This window comes from Mesoplodon densirostris, chromosome 4 (assembly GCF_025265405.1).
Source record: "Mesoplodon densirostris isolate mMesDen1 chromosome 4, mMesDen1 primary haplotype, whole genome shotgun sequence".
Lineage (NCBI taxonomy): Eukaryota > Metazoa > Chordata > Mammalia > Artiodactyla > Ziphiidae > Mesoplodon > Mesoplodon densirostris.
In genome coordinates, this window is record NC_082664.1 from 133,854,414 (window position 1) to 133,874,743 (window position 20,330).

A 20,330-nucleotide genomic window follows, 5' to 3' on the forward strand; every position below is an offset into this window, starting at 1 on the left:
TTGTCCACAACTCTGCTGTGACATGCCAATAAGGCCCAACTCTGCATATATCACTTGAGTTCAACAAACTCTTCAATAGCCCATTTGCAAATTATTAAGCTAGAAAATTATGTGTAATCTAGTCAATTAGATGAGGGTTTGATACATTTTTCCCATTTCCCACCTAAGTCAAAGCCAACACCCCAAGCCAGCCGGACATCATGAAGCCTGAGCACATGGAAACCAAGAGTAGGTCTGCAGATTCTAATCAGTTGGGTAGCAGACCCTGGCCAAAGACATGCTGAAAGCCCCAAGGGGACATGGGGGTCCCAACCAGTTCCCTAAGCCATCAAACTGGCATGAAAGGGAAAGCTTACCCCACAAAAGGGCCATGGACTGCTTACCAGGATTTGGCTCCCAGGGGCTGATATGAGCTTAAATCAAAGGTAGTATGGATAATCCAGACGTGTGTAATTCATAGTTGACTACATTACCTCTTTTGAATTTATAATGATGATGAAAATTTGTGGAAAGTTTCTGAGGAATAAATAATTGATAACATACTCCACATAGCAAGGCAAACTGCCAATGGAGACAATGAGTCGGGATGTATTAAAACAATAGATTCTGGGCTTCCCTGGTGGTGCAGTGGTTGAGGTCCACCTGCCGATGCAGGGGACACGGGTTCGTGCCCCGGTCCGGGAAGATCCCACATGCCACGGAGCAGCTGGGCCCGTGAGCCATGGCCGCTGAGCCGGCGCGTCCGGAGCCTGTGCTCCGCAACGGGAGAGGGCACAACAGTGAGAGGCCTGCGTACCGCAAAAACAAACAAACAAAACAACAACAACAAAAAAAACAATAGATTCTTTCATTCAACATTTATCAAGCACCTACTAGACACTAGCCCACAGAGTCATCTGTTTTGACATTGGAATCTGCTGACAGAATACGGGCAATAACTACAGGATTCTCGAAGAACCAAGGACCCCAGAGCCTTTGATTATGAAAGATTTCTTGAGCTCCTACAATGTGCTAGACACTATACTGTGTAGGTGCTAAAAATGGAAAAATTAAGACTCAGCTCTAGTTCTTGAGGATCACATAGGCTAGTGGTTTGACAATGTATTTTACTTTTCTTCCTGTATATAACTGTGTACAGAGCCACATGATAACCATAAAGACTTATTGAGGCAAACTTACCAAGATATAGTATTAACATATCTCAATTCGACTAGCTCTATCAGGAGCCTGGACTGAGCTGTACATGTCAAGAATGGTTTCAGCTTTAGTTTTATAACACAAAATCACCTGCAGGGACAGATTTTTACAAAACAAATACCCAGTAAAATTTTACTGAGTGAACTGAAAAACCAGTGTAAACCAGTAATGAAAATAACCTAAAAACCAGGCAATTTACAGAAGAAATTCATTAAGAATCTATAGACAAAAAATACACCTTTCATATCATTTAAATACAATTTGAGTATCTTCACATCTCTTTGCTTTAAATATGCATATTGCCTTTGCATAACATCCACCCTCCTAATTTTATATTGCTTATATATAAAGACTTCCTTTTAGTACTTTTAATCTACACCATGATTTCATTTTAACAGTTTGGCTACAATGTGACAATTCTGATGTCTCATTAAGCATCTTAATTTTGGTTATGTTTGGGTAAACATGCTTAGGCTCACAATATATATAAAACTATGTAATTAGTGTTTCATATAAAAGTCTATTAAATTTCCAAACTTTCTTCTGTTACTTTATAATGATATATAATTATTACCAGTTACAAAAAAGTAAATGCTCATGTATGCAAACTAAATTTTTTTCCAGAATTAGATTTTACTCAGACTTCCCTCTCTACAACGGAAATCATCTATTCATTTGCAAACTGCACACTCCAAAAATATATGTAAATGGAAGAGTGCTGTCTGGTTAAGGGAAGAATAATTGTTACATAAAATGTGTTTCAGATGGAAAAACTCACTACATTTTAAATTATTTAAAAATCGTCTTAAATACACATTACAGAAAAATCGTGTTAAAAACACATCTTAAAGAAAAATAATTAGCAAAAGCCTAAATGATTAATGACTTTGGATTCCTAGGTATGTTTGCTATTAACTGTAATTATCTAAGCAGTTCAATGAACTCACACCAAAGGAATGAGGGGGCAGGGGAGAACTCAGTGAGAACTAAAGCTTTAATTACCTAGTTTCATGAAGAAATTCTTCCTGAGGGAGTAGAAATATTCAGAAAGCAAAGAATGACTGAATAGCACTGCCTGTCACATTTGAGAGTTGGTTACCTAAGATCGGGGTTCTAGAGGAGCTTCCAAGAGGCAAAGTAGAAAAGTGAAAGGAGCTTATCTTTGGAGTTTAACAGTCTGGGTTTAGTCTCAGCACTGCCACTTACTGGCCTTGAGATCTCAGAGAAGTCTCTTCACTTCCCTGGGCCTAGGATGCCTCATCTGAAAAGGATGCAGTTTGCACAAATGACCTCAGAGTCTCTTCTAGTTCTTTTTGCTACCATAAGATCTGCAATGGGCTTCAGTCTGAAATAGGCATTTATTCACTTAATAAGCATTCATGGCATTTTGCTCCAAACATTGTGCTGGACAATGTGAAGATGAGTAAGACAAAGTTCCTTTCTTTTTTTTTTTTTTAAACATCTTTATTAGAGTATAATTGCTTTACAATGTTGTGTTAGTTTCTGCTGTATAACAAAGTGTATCAGCTATATGTATACATATATCCCCATATCCCCTCCCTCTTGCGTCTCCCTCCCACCCTCCCTATCCCACCCTTTTCTTTTTTGAAGGGCTCCCATTCTATCAGGGGATACAGATTTGCAAAGAAACAATGTCAGTCCTATTCAGTAAATACTACAGTAACAGTATCAAGTGCTGGGTGCCCATGATACATTAAGGGAAAAAGAACTGGGGCCAGGGAGGGAACTGGTAGCGAGGGCTTCCTAGAATGAAGGAACTTTTCAACAGCACTGAGGGCTCAGCTGAGGTTGGAAATTATATATTTTAAATGGTTCTGATGGTTGGATTAGTACAAAGGGAAAGTTATTCCCCAGATCCCACAGCTGCAGCTAAAGCACTATCACCTCTTACGGGGACAGAAAAAATTCAGTCCAGAGCTTTCTAAGGGTAGAGTTACACTCTCTGCTTTTACCTGAGGACAGTAATGTGGAATAGACTGTCTCCAGTCTCTGGTCTGTCCGCCACCCACATAAACAAAGAGAACCCAGCAGAGTACCCATAGAGAAATGGGGAGGTCACACTACCTTCTAACATGAAACATAGGGGTGTTTGCATTTTTTTTGTGACACATTTCTTGCCACTGGTGGAGGGAACAGGAATATGAGAATCATTATTTATCCCCAATCACTTTGATTTTATCTATCACCCTCTCTAGATTTGAGTGCAGCAGGGTTATCAGCCCCCTAATATATCTCTCTTTTCAAAACTGAAATGTTTAAGTTGGGGTTTTTTAATTTTGTGAAGGTATCAATTTGGGGTTGCCAAGTTATTCAGCCTCTGGGATAAAATTGCTTTAGCACTCAAATATAAAACTGGAAAGATCATTCTAAATATAGATACCACCTTCCAAAAACAAGTAAATTATCTACAGCAATCTGTTAAGCACTCTATGCCCCTTGGATACCATTAGAGTTCTTTGGCTGCCAGCAATTGAACCTGACTTTGACTAACTTAGTTGGAAAATCTGGAATTTATTGGAAGGATATAGGGGAGAAGTGCACACAATCAACAGGGTAGCTGGGGATCCAGACTGAGAAAAAGACACGAAAGGTATTTCTGGGACTTCCCTGGTGGTCCGGTGGTTAAGACTTCGCCTTCCAATGCAGGGGGTATGGGTTTGATCCCTGGTTGGGAAGCTAAGATCCCACATGCCTCATGGCCAAAAAACCAAAACATAAAATAGAAGCAATATTGTAACAAATTCAATAAAGACTTTGAAATTGGTCCACATCAAAAAAAAAAAAAAAAAAAGAAAAAGAAAAGAAAAGGTATTTCCTAGGGTCCAAGCAGCAGGAACCACTGCCCAGCATCCTACAGGTACAGCTGCAGGAATGGCACTCCTGTCACTGGAACACTCTGCACAGATTTCAAGCTCCAAAGGGAAATAAAACTGCTATGACCCAAAGAAATTGGAATGGATGCCATCAGTCACCAAAGCAACAAAGATCCACGACATCCCCTTATAATAAACATATGGTCCTTTTCTTTAAACATCAAAAGAAGGATAGACCAGAAATTTTAGAACCCTGAAGACAAATGTACTTAAATTAGAGTACAACTCTGAGTAAATCACTGTCCTTAGTAAAGTGTATGCAGTAATCTGAAAGGACAGTGAAAATTGTTAATCATGTGGTACACTAGGGCCTCACTTAGGTATAAGCTGAGTGAGAATCATCAAAAAAGGAAATCAACTATGCAAACAGTAGCCATAAAAGAGCCAGAATAGCTATATTAATATCAGACAAAATAGACTTTAAGACAAGAAATATTACTAGAGATAAAGAGAGACATCTTATAATGACAGAAGAATCACTACCTCAGGAAAATATACACATTATAAATGTATACACACATAACAACAAAGCCCCAAAATACATGAAGTGAAACTGACAGAACTGAAAGGAGCAATAGACAATTCAACAATAAAAACTGGACATTTCAATAACTGAAAAAGAGTCTCGATAAATTTAAAGAGATTAAAAATATACAAAGTATGTTCTCTGCCCACGTGAAATTAAATTACAGATCTACAACAGAAATAAATTTGGGGAAACCCCAAACATTTGGAAATTAAATAACACACTTCTAAGTAACACATGCGCCAAAGAAAGAAATCACAAGGGAAACTTTAATATTTTGAACTGAATGAAAACAAAAACACAACATACCAAAACTCATGGAAGCAGCCAAAGCAGTGCTTAGAGGACACATTATGGCTTAAACACCACTATCAGAAAAGAAGAAAGATCTCAAACCAATTCCCTAAGTTTCCACGTTAAGAAACTATAAAAAGAAAAACAAACTAAACTAAAGCAAACAGAGAAAAAGGAAACAATATAGAGTTGAAAGCAATGAAATATAAAACAAAAAAGCAAATAGGAAAAGATAATAAAACCAAGAATTGATTCTTTGAAACAATCGAAGACTCAATATTAAGATAGAAATTCTCCCCAAATTGATCTCATTCAAAGCAGTCTCTGTCAAAATCTCAGCAGGCTTTTTTTTTTTTTTTGCAGTATGTGGGCCTCTCACTGTTGTGGCCTCTCCCGTTGCGGAGCACAGGCTCCGGACGCGCAGGCTCCGGACGCGCAGGCTCAGCGGCCATGGCTCATGGGCCCAGCCGCTCCACGGCACATGGAATACTCCTGGACGGGGGCACGAACCCGCACCCCCTGCATCGCCAGGCGGACTCCCAACCACTGCGCCACCAGGAAAGCCCTCAGCAGGCTTTTTATAGAAACTGACGAGCTAACCCTAAAATCTATATGAAAATGCAAAGGACCTAGAATAGCTGAAACAATTTTGAAAAAAAGAGCAAAGTGGAAGGACTTACACTACATGATTTCAAAGTGATTTGAAATCATGATTTCTCTAAAGCTAGAAATTAAGGCAATGTGGTATTAGCATAGGAAAACCATAAAGATCAAGGGAATTTAGAAATTAACCCTTAAATTTTATGATCCATTCTTTTTTAACAAAGGGACAAATGGGAAAATCATAAATTTTTTTCATATGATATTCAAGGAAAATCTAACTTAGATCTTTAACCTCACTTCATACATGAAAATTAACTCAAAATGGATCATAAACCTAAAGGTAAAAGCTAAAATTAACTTTTGAAGTAAACAGAGCAGAAAAGCCTTGTGACCTTGGGTTAAGCAAACAGTTCTTTTTTTTTTTTTTTTTTTTTTTTTTTTTGCCGTACGCGGGCCTCTCACTGTTGTAGCCTCTCCCATTGCGGAGCACAGGCTCTGGACGCGCAGGCTCAGCGGCCATGGCTCACGGGCCCAGCCGCTCCACGGCATATGGGATCTTCCCGGACCAGGGCACGAACCCGCATCCCCTGCATCGGCAGGCGGACTCTCAACCACTGCGCCACCAGGGAAGCCCCAAGCAAACAGTTCTTAAGACACAACACCAAAAATATAAACCATAAAAAAACCTGATAAGCTGGACTTCATTAAAATTTGTAAAATTTGTGCTTCAAAAGACACCATTGGAAGAATGAAAATACAAGCCATAGAATGGGAGAAAATATTTTGCAAATCACATATCTGATAAGGGACCTGTATTTAGACTATATAAAGAAAATTTACAACTCAATAACAAGACAAATAATCTAATTTAAAAATGGATTCTGGGGGGCTCCCCTGGTGGCACAGTGGTTGAGAGTCCGCCTGCCGATACAGGGGACACGGGTTTGTACCCCGGTCCGGGAAGATCCCACATGCCGTGGAGTGGCTGGGCCCGTGAGCCATGGCCGCTGAGCCTGAGCGTCCAGAGCCTGTGTTCCGCAACGGGAGAGGCCACAACAGTGAGAGGCCCGCGTACCGCAAAATAAATAAATAAATAAACAAATAAATAAATAAATAAATAAAAATGGATTCTGGGACTTCCCTGGTGGCACAGTGGTTAAGAATCCGACTGCTAATGCAGGGGACACGGGTTCGAGCTCTGGTCCGGGAAGATCCCACATGCTGCGGAGCAACTAAGCCCGTGCACCACAACTACGGAGCCTGCGCTCTAGAGCTCGTGAGCCACAACTACTGAGCCTAAGTGCCACAACTACTGAAGCCCGTGCACCTAGAGCTCATGCTCCACAACAAGAGAAGCCACTGCAATGAGAAGCCCGTGCACCGCAACAAAGAGTAGCCCCCGCTCGCCGCAACTAGAGAAAGCCCACGTGCAGCAGTGAAGACCCAAAGCAGCCAAAACTAAATAAATAAATATATAAAAAATAAATTACTAAATTAAAAAAAAATGGATTTTGACACATGCTACAACATGGATAAATCTTGAAAACATTACGCTAAGTGAAATGACCCTGACACAAAAGGGCAAATATTGTGTGATTGCACTTATGTGATATACCTAGAATAGGGAAATTCATAGAGACAGAAAGTAGAACAGAGGTCACCTGGGGCTTGAGGTGAGAGTGGAATGGAGAATTATTGTTTAGTGGGAACAGAGTTTCTGTTTGGGATAATCAAAAAGTTTTGAAAACCGATAGTGGTGATGGTTGCATACAACACTGTGAATGTAATTAATGTCAATGAACTGCACACTTTGAAATGGTTAAAGTGATAAATATCTTACACACAATAAAAAATAATTTTTAAAAATGGGCAGAAGACTCGAGTAGACACTTCACTAAAGAAGACACACAAATGACTGATAAGGACATGAAAAAGTGCTCAACATCATTAGTCATTAGGGAAATGCAAATTAATAGTGCAATGAAATACCACTACACATCCACTATAATGACTATAATCAAAAAGACAGATAATAGCAAGTGTTGGTGAGGATGTGGAGAAATTGGAACCCTCACACATTGCTGGTAGGATTGTAAAATGGTATAGCCACTTTGGAAAATTGTTTGGCTATGTTTTAAAAAGTTAAACACAAGCTTACTGCAAGACTCAGCAAGTTCACGCCTAGCAATTTACCCAAGAGAAATGAAAATATATCTCCATACAAAGACGTGTACACATGTTCACAGCAGCTTTATTCACAACAGCTAAAAACTGGAAACAACCCAAATGTCCATCAACTAATAAATGGATAAAAGGAATGCTGCATATCCATACAATAGGATACTACTGGGACATAAATACAAATGAAATATTGATACATGCCAGAACATGGCTGAACCTCAAAAAGATTATGCTAAGTGCAAGAAGCCGGATGCAAAAGACTTCAGATTGTAAGATTCCATTTATACAAAATGTTCAGAAAAGACAAATTACTTATAGAGACAGAAAGCAGATTAGTGGTTGCCTGGGTCTGGGGTGGAAGGAGGGATTATTGGCAAACAGGCTTATATAAATTTGCGGAGTGATTGAAAGGTTTTACAACTGAACTGTGTTGATGGTTGCACAATTCTATTAATTTGCTACAAATCACTGAATTGTATGCTTACAATGGGTGGATTTTTGTGGCTTTTAAGTTATACCTCAATAAAGCTATTAAAATAAATAAATAAAAATCTGACATCGGAAAAAAATGAGTCTTGATTTCAGGAAGCATAACTTCAAAAAAAATGAGTCTTGATTTCAGGAAGCATAACTAAAATACAATATCCAGGGAATTCCCTGGTGGTCCAGTGGTTAGGACGCCACGCTTTCACTGCTGAGGGAGCAGGTTCAATCCCCGGATGGGGAACTAACATCCCACAGGCTGCGTGGCACAGCCAAAAAAACCAAAAAAACAAAAAACAATCTCCATGATGTGAAATAAAGATTTTCCGTAATCTAGCCATATATCTTTTATTCATACATTTTCAAACTACACATGTAGGATACTGACATTATTCAGTGACGTCAGCCCAGGCCCTATATGATCTTAAGCTTTCTGAATTAAATTCTGTGGTCCCTGCGACTGCTCCATAAAAAGCAGTATATTTACAAACTCTAAAAACAGACAATATTGACTTTTTATTGGGTTCATTTTAGAGAAAAATAAAGCAATAAAAGGGAGTCTGAGAAGCAATTCACATCCCTAGATTGTCTGAGTAATAAACTGTATTATATATAATCATTATGACCTAGAAACATTTAATCTGAAGCAGCAAAGGCTGACCTAGTAATTGATTTAATAGCTGTCTTCAGCTACATGAAGGGTATTACAGGGAAACTATTTGACTGGTTCTCCTCTCTTTCCCTTGAGAGCCAAACAAAACAAAAGTGATTTAGTAATCAGCAAGGTACATTGAGATTAAACACAAATAACACTGACAGTAACTGCTATCAAATACTGGAATACATTTAATATATTTGTTCAAGCTGTTTCCTTGGCAATCCTTAAGACTAGACAAGACAGACAGCTTTGGTCTGAACACAGTACTGCTTGGGAGGGACGCATTAGACATGGAACAGGTCTGTGGAAAGGAATGCAGCCCACCTGACTTCCACACGCCTTACCTCGATATCCCGATTCAGTTGCTTCACTATGGCAGTTATGTTTCTGATGTGCTCCTCCAAGAAAAGCCTGGCCAAGCGGTCACCTCCCCCTTTGTTTTGCATTTTCTGCAAGCTGTTGACGATGTCGTCTTTGATCCGGAAGGCATGCTCCACGAGGGCGGCCGTGGTTTTCTCGTGGCAGAGGATCCTGTCTTCCAGTTGCTCCACTAGGCTTACAGATGAGTAGGGTGCCATGGTCAGGGACTGGCTGTGTCGGGGCATCGTTCTAACTCGCCTACGGAAGGGAGCCCCACGTTACTAGAGTTGTCAATTGGGAAAAAGTCATTTTTAAAGCCAGATTCAAGACTTCCCAGAAAAGGAGAGGCAAATTATCTATTCCTACAAGCTAAATGGGATTTGAGGCAGGGTTTCTACCCCGCGAAGAGTTTTCTTGGTGAGCCAGGCAGCAACTTTAAACAATGGTCCCCAGAGAGTTAAGTGCGCTAGTAGCAGGCTCCATGACCTCCCAAAGCAAGAGGCTGGAAGATCAAAGCTTATTAACAAAATTGCCGGACATGCCCTTCTCCTCCCTCCCTCTAAAGCAGTGGCTACAAACTCAAATGCCTACAAGGGTCAGGCAGGGGACATAAATGAGTGAAGCACACCACAGAGAATACACTAGGGAGTGGTGGGGACTTTGGAGAACTGACAGGGCATTCCTCAACTAAAGGGAGCCACAATTCTGCTCCACCCATGAGTGACCATCTGGGAATGCAGATCCATTTTTCCAGATCATGTGATATTTCAACAAGAGGCAGGAAATGTAGGCTTGTATGTGAAGTCACCTGATTTTAAAAAATGTTAACAATTCATTAAAAAAGTATTTAAGATGATCCAGGCCAAACAATGTACTTCTATGAGCCAATTTTGGCCTATGGACACGCCACTTCTGATTTAAAAGGGTTAGCAGGGACTTCCCTGGTGGCACAGTGTTTAAGATTCCATCTGCCAATGCAGGGGACACAGGTGTGAGCCTTGGTCCAGGAAGATCCCACATGCCACGGAGCTACTAAGCCTGTGTCCCACAACTACTGAGCCTGTGCTCTAAAGCCCACGAGCCACAACTACTGAGCCTGCGTGCCACACCTACTGAAGCCCGCGCACCTAGAGCCTGTGCTCCACAACAAGAGGAGCCACCACAATGAGAAGCCCACGCACTGCAACGAAGAGTAGCCCCCACTCGCCGCAACTAGAGAAAGCCCGTGCGCAGAACAAAGACCCAACACAGCCATAAATAAATAAATAGATAGATAGATAGATAGATAAATAAATAAATAAATTTGTTTTTAAAAATAAAAATAAATAAAAGGGTTAGCAGGGGGACTTCCCTGGTGGCGCAGTGGTTAAGACTCTGCGCTCCCAATGCAGGGGGCCCATGTTCAATCCCTGGTCAGGGAACTCAATCCCACATGCATACTGCAACTAAGTTCGTGTGCCTCAACTAAGGAGCCCACCTGCTGCAACTAAGACCCAGCACAACCAAACAAATAAATTTTTTAAAATAAATAAATAAAGGGGTTAGCAGGGGTATCAGCCCCCAAACCTCCAGAGGTACATTTCACTGTTGACCAGAAGTGCAACTGTACTAAAGGGCTACTGTGAAATCTCCAACTGTCAGGGTCACTGAATAGTCGACAGTATCCTACAAGTCAGAAGCCAGAGAGGGGACACAACAGTACTACTCTTGCCCTCGAAAAAAGTCATTGTTGGATAATGTAACAGCCGTAAGGCTTCTTTTATAATGATCACACCCACTAACAGCCCACATGGAATTGGTGGAAAGAAAAAGTATACCTTAGATGCATATTTTCCATATATTATACCTTTCCTCGGAGACAAGAGAAGGAAATACAGTGCTCCGTTGGGCCATTTTCTTTTTAATAATTCACATCTGTTGAAAAAATAAGCATTACATTATTTAACGGTTTATATCTAGAACTTAAATGACCTCTAAAGCTTATTATTAATTTACTAAGGGGATCAAAAATTATGCTGCCATGCTGATCAATTATATTATTAAATACCTTATATCTTATATACAATAGAAACAGAAGATGTCTCTAAATAAGGAGAAAAGAATCAAACATCAAAATGCTTCTGCTAGATAGATCAACAAGGACTGTCAAATGGAGTTTCCTTAAGCTTTCTCACCCCATATCTGAATCTCAAGCTTGAGAAACCACTTTTAAAGAAACAATATAGTTTCTTCAATAGGCTTAGTCAGTCCTGTACTTCTCCACAGGAACGTACAGGAAACTACGCTAGGAAATTTGATCTCAGCAAATTTAGTAAATTCTGTAGCATAAGAGCATTATTTAAAAATTAATCTTAATAAAACAATGCATGATCAATGGGATCTGATTTGGGGGAACTTATCTATCCACTAAGAGAATGAGAATGATACTCTTCATTAAAACCTTAAAACTGAAAGCAATTATACTCCAATAAAGACATTAAAAAATAATAAAACCTTGAAACTGTATTATAAGATATAATCATTCATATTACATCAAGCATATATAAGGAAGAGTTGATCATCACAATGCATTAGAAATCTGAACAAAATTGGAGAGTTTTTAAAATATCTCATTACTGGAGATTGGTTCAAGATGGCGGAATAGAAGGACGTGCGCTCACTCCCTCTTGCAAGAGCACCAGAATCACAACTAACTGCTGAACAATCATCGACAGGAAGACACTGGAACTCACCAAAAAAGATACCCCACATCCAAAGACAAAGGAGAAGCCGCAGTGAGACAGTAGGAGAAGCGCAATCACAGTAAAATCAAATCCCATAACCGCTGGGTGGGTGACTCACAGACGAGAACACTTATACCACAGAAGTCCACCCACTGGAGTGAAGGTTCTGAGCCCCACGTCAGGCTTCCCAAACTGGGGGTCCGGCAACGGGAGGAGGAATTACCAGAGAATCAGACTTTGAAGGCTACTGGGATTTGATTGCAGGACTTCGACAGGACAGGGGGAAACAGACTCCACTCTTGAAGGTCACACACGAAGTAGTGTGCGCAACAGGACCCAGGGGGAAGGAGCAGTGACCCCATAGGAGACTGAACCAGACCTACCTGCTAGTGTTGGAGGGTCTCCTGCAGAGGCGGGGGGCGGCTGTGGCTCACCGCGGGGACAAGGACACTGGCAGCAGAAGTTCTGGGAAGTACTCCTTGGCGTGAGCCCTCCTGGAGTCCGCCATTAGCCCCACCAAAGACCCTGCAGGCTCCAGTGCTGGGTCGCCTCAGGCCAAACAACCAACAGGGAGGGAACTCAGCCCCACCCATCATCAGACAAGTGGATTAAAGTTTTACTGAGCTCTGTCCACCAGAGCCACACCCAGCTCTACCCACCACCAGTCCCTCCCGTCAGGAGGCTTGCACAGGCCTCTTAGATAGCCTCATCCACCAGAGGGCAGACAGCAGAAGCAAGAAGAACTACAGTCCTGCAGCCTGTGGAAAGAAAACCACATTCACAGAACGATAGACAAAATGAAAAAGCAGAGGACTATGTACCAGATGAAGGAGCAAGATAAAACCTCAGAAAAACAGCTAAATGAAGTGGAGATAGGTGACCTTCCAGAAAAAGAGTTCAGAATAATGACAGTGAAGATGATCCAGGACTTTGGAAAAACAATGGAGGCAAAGATCGAGAAGATGCAAGAAATGTTTAACAAAGACCAAGTAGAATTAAAGAACAAACAAACAGAGATGAACAATACAGTAACTGAAATGAAAAACACAGTAGAAGGAATCAACAGTAGAATAACTGAGGCAGAAGAACAGATAAGTGACCTGGAAGACAGAATGACAGAATTCACTGCCGCAGAACAGAATAAGAAAAAAGAATGAAAAGAAATGCAGACACCAACATTCACATTATAGGGGTGCCAGAAGGAGAAGAGAGAGAGAAAGGACCCGAGAAAATATTTGAAGAGGTTATAGTCAAAAACTTGCCTAACATGGGAAAGGAAATAGCCACCCAAGTCCAGGAAGCACAGAGAGTCCCAGGCAGGATAAACCCAAGGAGAAACAAGATTAGTAACCCAAGATTACTATGTGTGCCAAGACACATAGTAATCAAATTGACAAAAACTAAAGACAAAGAAAAATTATTAAAAGCAACAAAGGAAAAACGACAAATAACATACAAGGGAACTCCGATAAGGTTAACAGCTGATTTCTCAGCAGAAACTCTATAAGCCAGAAGGGAGTGGCACGGATATACTTAAGGTGATGAAAGGGAAGAACCTATAACCAAGATTACTCTAACCGGCAAGGATGTCACTCAGATTCAGCAGAGAAATCAAAAGCTTTACAGACAAGCAAAGGCTAAGAGAATTCAGCACCACCAAACCAGCTCTACCATGAATGCTAAATGAACTTCTCTAAGTGGGAAACACAAGAGAAGAGATGGACCTACAAAAACAAATCCAAAACAATTAAGAAAATGGTAATAGGAACATACATATTGATAATTACCTTAAATGTGAATGGATTAAATGCTCCAACCAAAAGACACAGGCTTGCTCAATCAACACAAAAACAAGACCCATATATATGCTGTCTACAAGAGACCCACTTCAGACCTAGGGACACATAGAGACTGAAAGTGAGGGGATGGAAAAAGATATTCCATGCAAATGGAAACCAAAAGAAAGCTGGAGTAGCAATACTCATATCAGATAAAACAGACTTTAAAATAAAGAATGTTATAAGAAACAAGGAAGGACACTACATAATGATCAAGGGATCAATCCAAGAAGAAAATATAACAATTATAAATATATATGCACCCAATATAGGAGCACCTCAACACATAAGGCAAATGCTAACAGCTATAAAAGAAGAAATTGACAGCAACACAATAACAGTGGGGGACGTTAACACTGCACTGGCACCAATGGACAGATCATCCAAACAGAAAATTAATAAGGAAACACAAGCTTTAAATGACACAATAGACCAGATACATTTAATTGACACTTATAGGACATTCCATCCAAAAACAGCAGATTACACTTTCTTCTCAAGTGCACACAGAACATTCTCCAGAACAGATCACATCTTGGGTCACAAATCAAGCCTTGGTAAATTTAAGAAAATTGAAATCATATCAATGATTTCCTTGATTTGATTGAAATCATATCAATCATATCTTTTCCAACCACAATGCAATGAGATTAGAAATAAATTACAGGGAAAAAATGTAAAAAACACAAATACATGGAGGCTAAACAATACGTTACTAAATAACCAAGAGATCACTGAAGAAATCAAAGAGGAAATCAAAAACTACCTAGAGACAAATGACAATGAAAACACGACGATCCAAAACTGATGGGATTCAGCTACAGCAGTTCTAAGAGGGGAGTTTGTAGCAATACAATCCTACCTCAAGAAACAAGAAAAATCTCAAATAAACAATCTAACCTTACACCTAAAGGAACTAGAGAAAGAAGAACAAACAAACCCCAAAGTTAGCAGAAGGAAAGAAACCATAAAGATCATAGCAGAAATAAATGAAATAGAAACAAAGAAAACAACAGCAAATATCAGTAAGACTAAAAGCTGGTTCTTTGAGAAGATAAACAAAATTGATAAACCTTTAGTCAGACTCATCAAGAAAAAGAGGGAGAGGACTCAAATCAATAAAATTAGAAATGAAAAAGGAGAAGTTACAACAGACACCACAGAAATACAAAGCATCAAAAGAGACTGCTACAAGCAATTCTATGCCAATAAAATGGACAACCTGGAAGAAATGGACAAATTCTTAGAAAGGTATAACCTTCCAAGACTGAACCAGGAAGAAATAGAAATTATGAACAGACCAATCACAAACAATGAAACTGAAACTGTGATTAAAAATCGTCCAACAGGGCCTCCCTGGTGGCGCAGTGGTTGAGAGTCCGCCTGCCGATGCAGGGGACACGGGTTCGTGCCCCGATCCCGGAGGATCCCACATGCCGTGGAGCGGCTGGGCCCGCGAGCCATGGCCGCGGGGCCTGTGTGTCCGGAGCCTGTGCTCCGCAACGGGAGAGGCCACAGCAGTGAGAGGCCCGCGTACAGCAAAAAAAAAAAAAAAAAAAAAAAAAAAATCGTCCAACAAACAGAAGTCCAGGACCAGATAGCTTCACAGGTGAATTCTATCAAACATTTAGAGAAGCGCTAACACCCATCCTTCTCAAACTCTTCCCAAAAACTGAAGAGGAAGGAACACTGCCAAACTCATTCTACAAAGCCACCATCACCCCGATACCAAAACCACAAAGGTTCTACAAAAAAAGAAAATTACAGACCAATATCACTGATGAATATAGATGCAAAAATCCTCAACAAAATTCTAGCAAACAGAATCCAACAACACATAAAAGGATCATACACCATGATCAAGTGGGATTTAACCCAGGGATGCAAGGATCCTTCAATATATGCAAATTAATCAATGTGATACACCATATTAACAAACTGAAGGATAAAAACCATATGGTCATCTCAATAGATGCAGAAAAAACTTTTGATAAAATTCAACACCCATTTATGATAAAAATTCTCCAGAAAGTGGGCATAGAGGGAACCTACCTCAACATAATAAAGGCCACAGATGACAAACCCACAGGAAACATCACTCTCAATGGTGAAAAACTGAAACTATTTCCTCTAAGATCAGGAACAAGACAAGGATGTCCACTCTTGCCACTCTTACTCAACATACTTTTGGAAGTCCTAGTCATGGCAATCAGAGAAGAAAAAGAAATAAAAAGAATACAAATTGGAAAAGAAGAAGTAAAACTGTCACTGTTTGCAGACGACATGATACTATACATAGAGAATCCTAAAGATGCCACCAGAAAACTACTAGAGTTAATCAATGAATTTGGTAAAGTTGCAGGATACAAAATTAATGCACAGAAATCTCTTGCATCCCTATACACTAACAATGAAAGATCAGAAAGAGAAATTAAGGAAACAATCCCATTCACCACTGTAACAAAAAGAATAAAATACCTAGGAATAAACATAACTAAGGAGGTAAAAGACCTGTACTCAGAAAACCATAAGACACTGATGAAAGAAATCAAAGATGACACAAAACAGATGAAGAGAAATACCATGTTCTTGGATTGCAAGAATCAATACTGTGAAAATGACTATACTACCCAAAGCAATCTACAGATTCAATGCAATCCCTATCAAATTACCAATGGCATATTTTACAGAACTAGAACAAAAAATCATAAAATTTGTATGGAGACACAAAAGACCCTGAATAGCCAAAGCAATCTTGAGAGAAAAAAAAAGAGCTGGAAGAATCTGACTCCCTGACTTCAGACTATACTACAAAGCTACAGTAATTAAAACAATATGGTACTGGCACAAAAACAGAAATACAGATCAATGGAACAGTATAGAAAGCCCAGACACAAATCCACACACCTATGATGAACTAATATGACAAAGGAGGCAAGGATATACAATGGAGAAAAGACAGTCTCTTCCGTAAGTGGTGCTGGGAAAACTGGACAGCTACATGTAAAAGAATGAAATTAGAACACTCCCTAACACCATACACAAAAATAAACTCAAAATGGATTAAAGGTCTAAATGTAAGACGGGAAACTATAAAATTCTCGGAGGAAAACATAGGAAGAACAATCTTTGACATGAATCACAGCAAGATCTTTTTTGACCTACCTGCTAGAATAGTGGAAATAAAAACAAAGATAAACAAATGGGACCTGATGAAACTTAAAAGCTTTTGCACAGCAATGGAAACCATAAACAAAACGAAAAGACAACCCTCAAAATGGGAGAAAATATTTGCAAACAAATCAACAAAGGATTAATCCCCAAAATATATAAACAGCTCATGCAGCTCAATATTAAAAAAGCAAACAACCTAATCCAAAAATGGGCAGAACGCCTAAACAGACATTTCTCCAAAGAAGACATACAGATGGCCAAGAAGCACATGAAAAGCTGCTCAACTTCACTAATTATTAGAGAAATGCAAATCAAAACTTCAATGAGGTATCACCTCACACCAGTCAGAATGGCTATCATCAAAAAATCTAGAAACAATAAATGCTGGAGAGGGTGTGGAGAAAAGGGAACACTCTTGCACTGCTGGTGGGAATGTGAATTGGTACAGCCACTATGGAGAACAGTATGGAGGTTCCTTAAAAAACTAAAAATAGAACTACCATATGACCCAGCAATCCCACTACTGGCCATATACCCTGAGAAAACCATAATTCAAAAAGAGTCATGTACCAAAATGTTCATTGCAGCTCTATTTACAATAGCCTGGAGATGGAAACAACCTAAGTGTCCATCATCCGATGAATGGATAAAGAAGATGTGGCACATATATACAATGGAATATTACTCAGCCATAAAAAGAAATGAAATTGAGCTATTTGTAATGAGGTGGATAGACCCAGAGTCTGTCATACAGAGTGAGGCAAGTCAGAAAGAGAAAGACAAATACCATATGCTAACACATATATATGGAATTTAAGAAAAAAAATGTCATGAAGAACTTAGGGGTAAAACAGGAATAAAGACACAGACTTACTTGAGAATGGACTTGAGGATATGGGGAGGGGGAAGGGTAAGCTGTGACAAAGCGAGAGAGAGGCATGGACATATATACACTACCAAACGTAAGGTAGATAGCTAGTGGGAAGCAGCCGCATAGCACAGGGAGATCAGCTCGGTGCTTTGTGACCGACTGGAGGGGTGGGATAGGGAGTGTGGGAAGGAGGGAGAGGGAGCGTGGGAAGGAGGGAGACGCAAGAGGGAAGGGATATGAGAACAGAGGTATATGTATAACTGATTCACTTTGTTATAAAGCAGAAACTAATACACCATTGTGAAGCAATTATACTCCAATAAAGTTGTAAAACAAACAAACAAACAAACAAACAAAAAACAACCCAATCCAAAAATGGGCAGAAGACCTAAGTAGACATTTCTCCAAAGAAGACATACAGATGGCCAAGAGGCACATGAAAAGACTCTGAACATCACTAATTATTAGAGAAATGCAAATCAAAACTACAATGAGATATCACCTCACACCGGTTAGAATGGGCATCATCAGAAAATTTACAGACAACAAATTCTGGAGAGGGTGTGGAGAAAAGGGAAACCTCTTGCACTGTTGGTGGGAATGTAAATTGATACAGCCATTATGGAGAGCAGTATAGAGGTTCCTTAAAAAACTAAAAATAGAATTACCATATGATCCAGCAATCCCACTACTGGGCATATACCCAGAGAAAACCATAATTCAAAAAGACACATGCACCCCAATGTTCACTGCAGCACTATTTACAATAGCCAGGTCATGGAAACAACCTAAATGCCCATCAACAGACGAATGGATAAAGAAGATGTGGTACACATATACAATGACATATTACTCAGCCATAAAAAGGAATGAAATTGGGTCATTTGTAGAGACATGGATGGACCTAGAGACTGTCACACAGAGTGAAGTAAGTCAGAAAGAGAAAAACAAATACCGTATATTTAACACATATATGTGGAGTCTAGAAAAATGGTACAGATGAACCAGTTTGTAAGGCAGAAATAGAGACACAGATGTAGAGAACAAATGTATGGACACCAAGGGGGGAAAGTGGGGGCGATGGCAGGGTGGGATGAACTGGGAGATTGGGATTGACATGTATACACTGATGTGTATAAAATGGAAAACTAGTAAGAACCTGCTGTATAAAAAATAAATAAAATAAAATTCAAAAAAATTTTCATTACTTAGGTTTCTCAATACTGTTGTTAATTGCCTTAAAACAATGCCTAGTCACTGTGATCTGATTCAGTAATTAGTTCTCATTTAGATGTTGGATTCAAGAAGCATTTCTGATTGAAACCATTGTTTTGGCATCATCTATCCAGTATGTTATTTGTAGAGTTTCAAAATGTGAACATTTGACTTTTCTAGACAAAGAATTCTGAATTTAAAGAAAATGCATTTAAGAAAAAAAGTGATTCAAGCCAAACAATCTACAATGCCAAAGGAGTTCTTCAGTATTAAAGAATAATTTTTGCCATTTAGACTACAAAAATTAAGCCAGTGTGAAAGATGTTAATATTTAGAATCACAGAATCTTTACAATTCTAGAGTTGTAAAATACCTTAGCTGAAGTGTTAATCTATAGAATAACCCAACCTATGAGACATTTGGCATCTATTATGTAGACAACCTAAACAGGTAAGATAAAAATCCCCTCCCTCAAGGGCTTCACAGCCTACAGAGAAAGGTAGACATCCCAACCAACCAGGAAACACTGGGATAACTGGCTAACTAATCATATGAACAGAAACGCATGGGGAGAAAACACTAACTCAAAAAGTTATATTCACCCTTATGTCCACTGCAGCATTATTTAAAATAGCCAAGATATGGACAGTACCTAAGTGTGATGAATAGATAATGTAAGATATACACACCCACGCACACACATATACATACACACATGCACAGTGGAATACTATTCAGCCAGAGAAAAAGAATAAAATCTTGTCATTTGCAACTGTATGATCTTACTTTAAATCTTAAAAAACAAAACAAACACACAAAAATCCCACCAAACTTATAGATACAGAAAACGAAATGATGGTTGCCAGAGCCAGGCACTGGGAAGTAGGCAAAATGGGTGAAGAGGGTCAAAGGAACAGACTTGCAGCTATAAAATAAATAAGCCATAGGAATGTAATGTCAGCATGATGTCCATAGTTAATAATACTGTATTGCATATTTGAAAGATCCTAAGAAAGTAAATCTTATAAGTTCTCATCATACACACAAAATATTTTGTAACTATGTGTGCTGACCGATGTCAACCAGACTTATTGTGGTGATCATTTTGTAATATATACAAATATAGAGTCGTTATGTTGTATACTTGAGACTAATATAATGCTATATGTCAATTATACCTCAATGTAGAAAAAAATTTTTTTAACATTTAAAAGAAAGAACAAACATGGGGAGGAAAAAGGGAGAGGGCTTTGTTTTTTTCCTGGGTAGCAACCAGCTCAGGGAAGAACTGATGAGAATGAGGAGTTCCCAAA

General features: G+C 39.4%; 1 protein-coding gene across 5 annotated transcripts in view; it reads right to left on the reverse strand.

Annotated features, from left to right (window-relative positions):
- FAM81A (family with sequence similarity 81 member A) overlaps positions 1-20,330 on the reverse strand; it is a 134,688-nt gene that overhangs the window by 45,309 nt on the left and 69,049 nt on the right. For 3 of the 5 annotated variants that reach the window (XM_060097265.1, XM_060097264.1, XM_060097268.1), the window contains exons 2-3: positions 11,043-11,110; positions 9,181-9,454 (exon numbers count right to left, since the gene is read on the reverse strand). In XM_060097265.1, coding sequence (XP_059953248.1) covers positions 9,181-9,454; positions 11,043-11,089 — 321 coding nt within the window. In that variant the 5' untranslated portion in view covers positions 11,090-11,110. Of the gene's footprint in view, positions 1-9,180; positions 9,455-11,013; positions 11,111-20,330 lie in introns of all 5 variants that reach the window. The other 2 variants (XM_060097267.1, XM_060097266.1) reach the window with 1 other exon arrangement.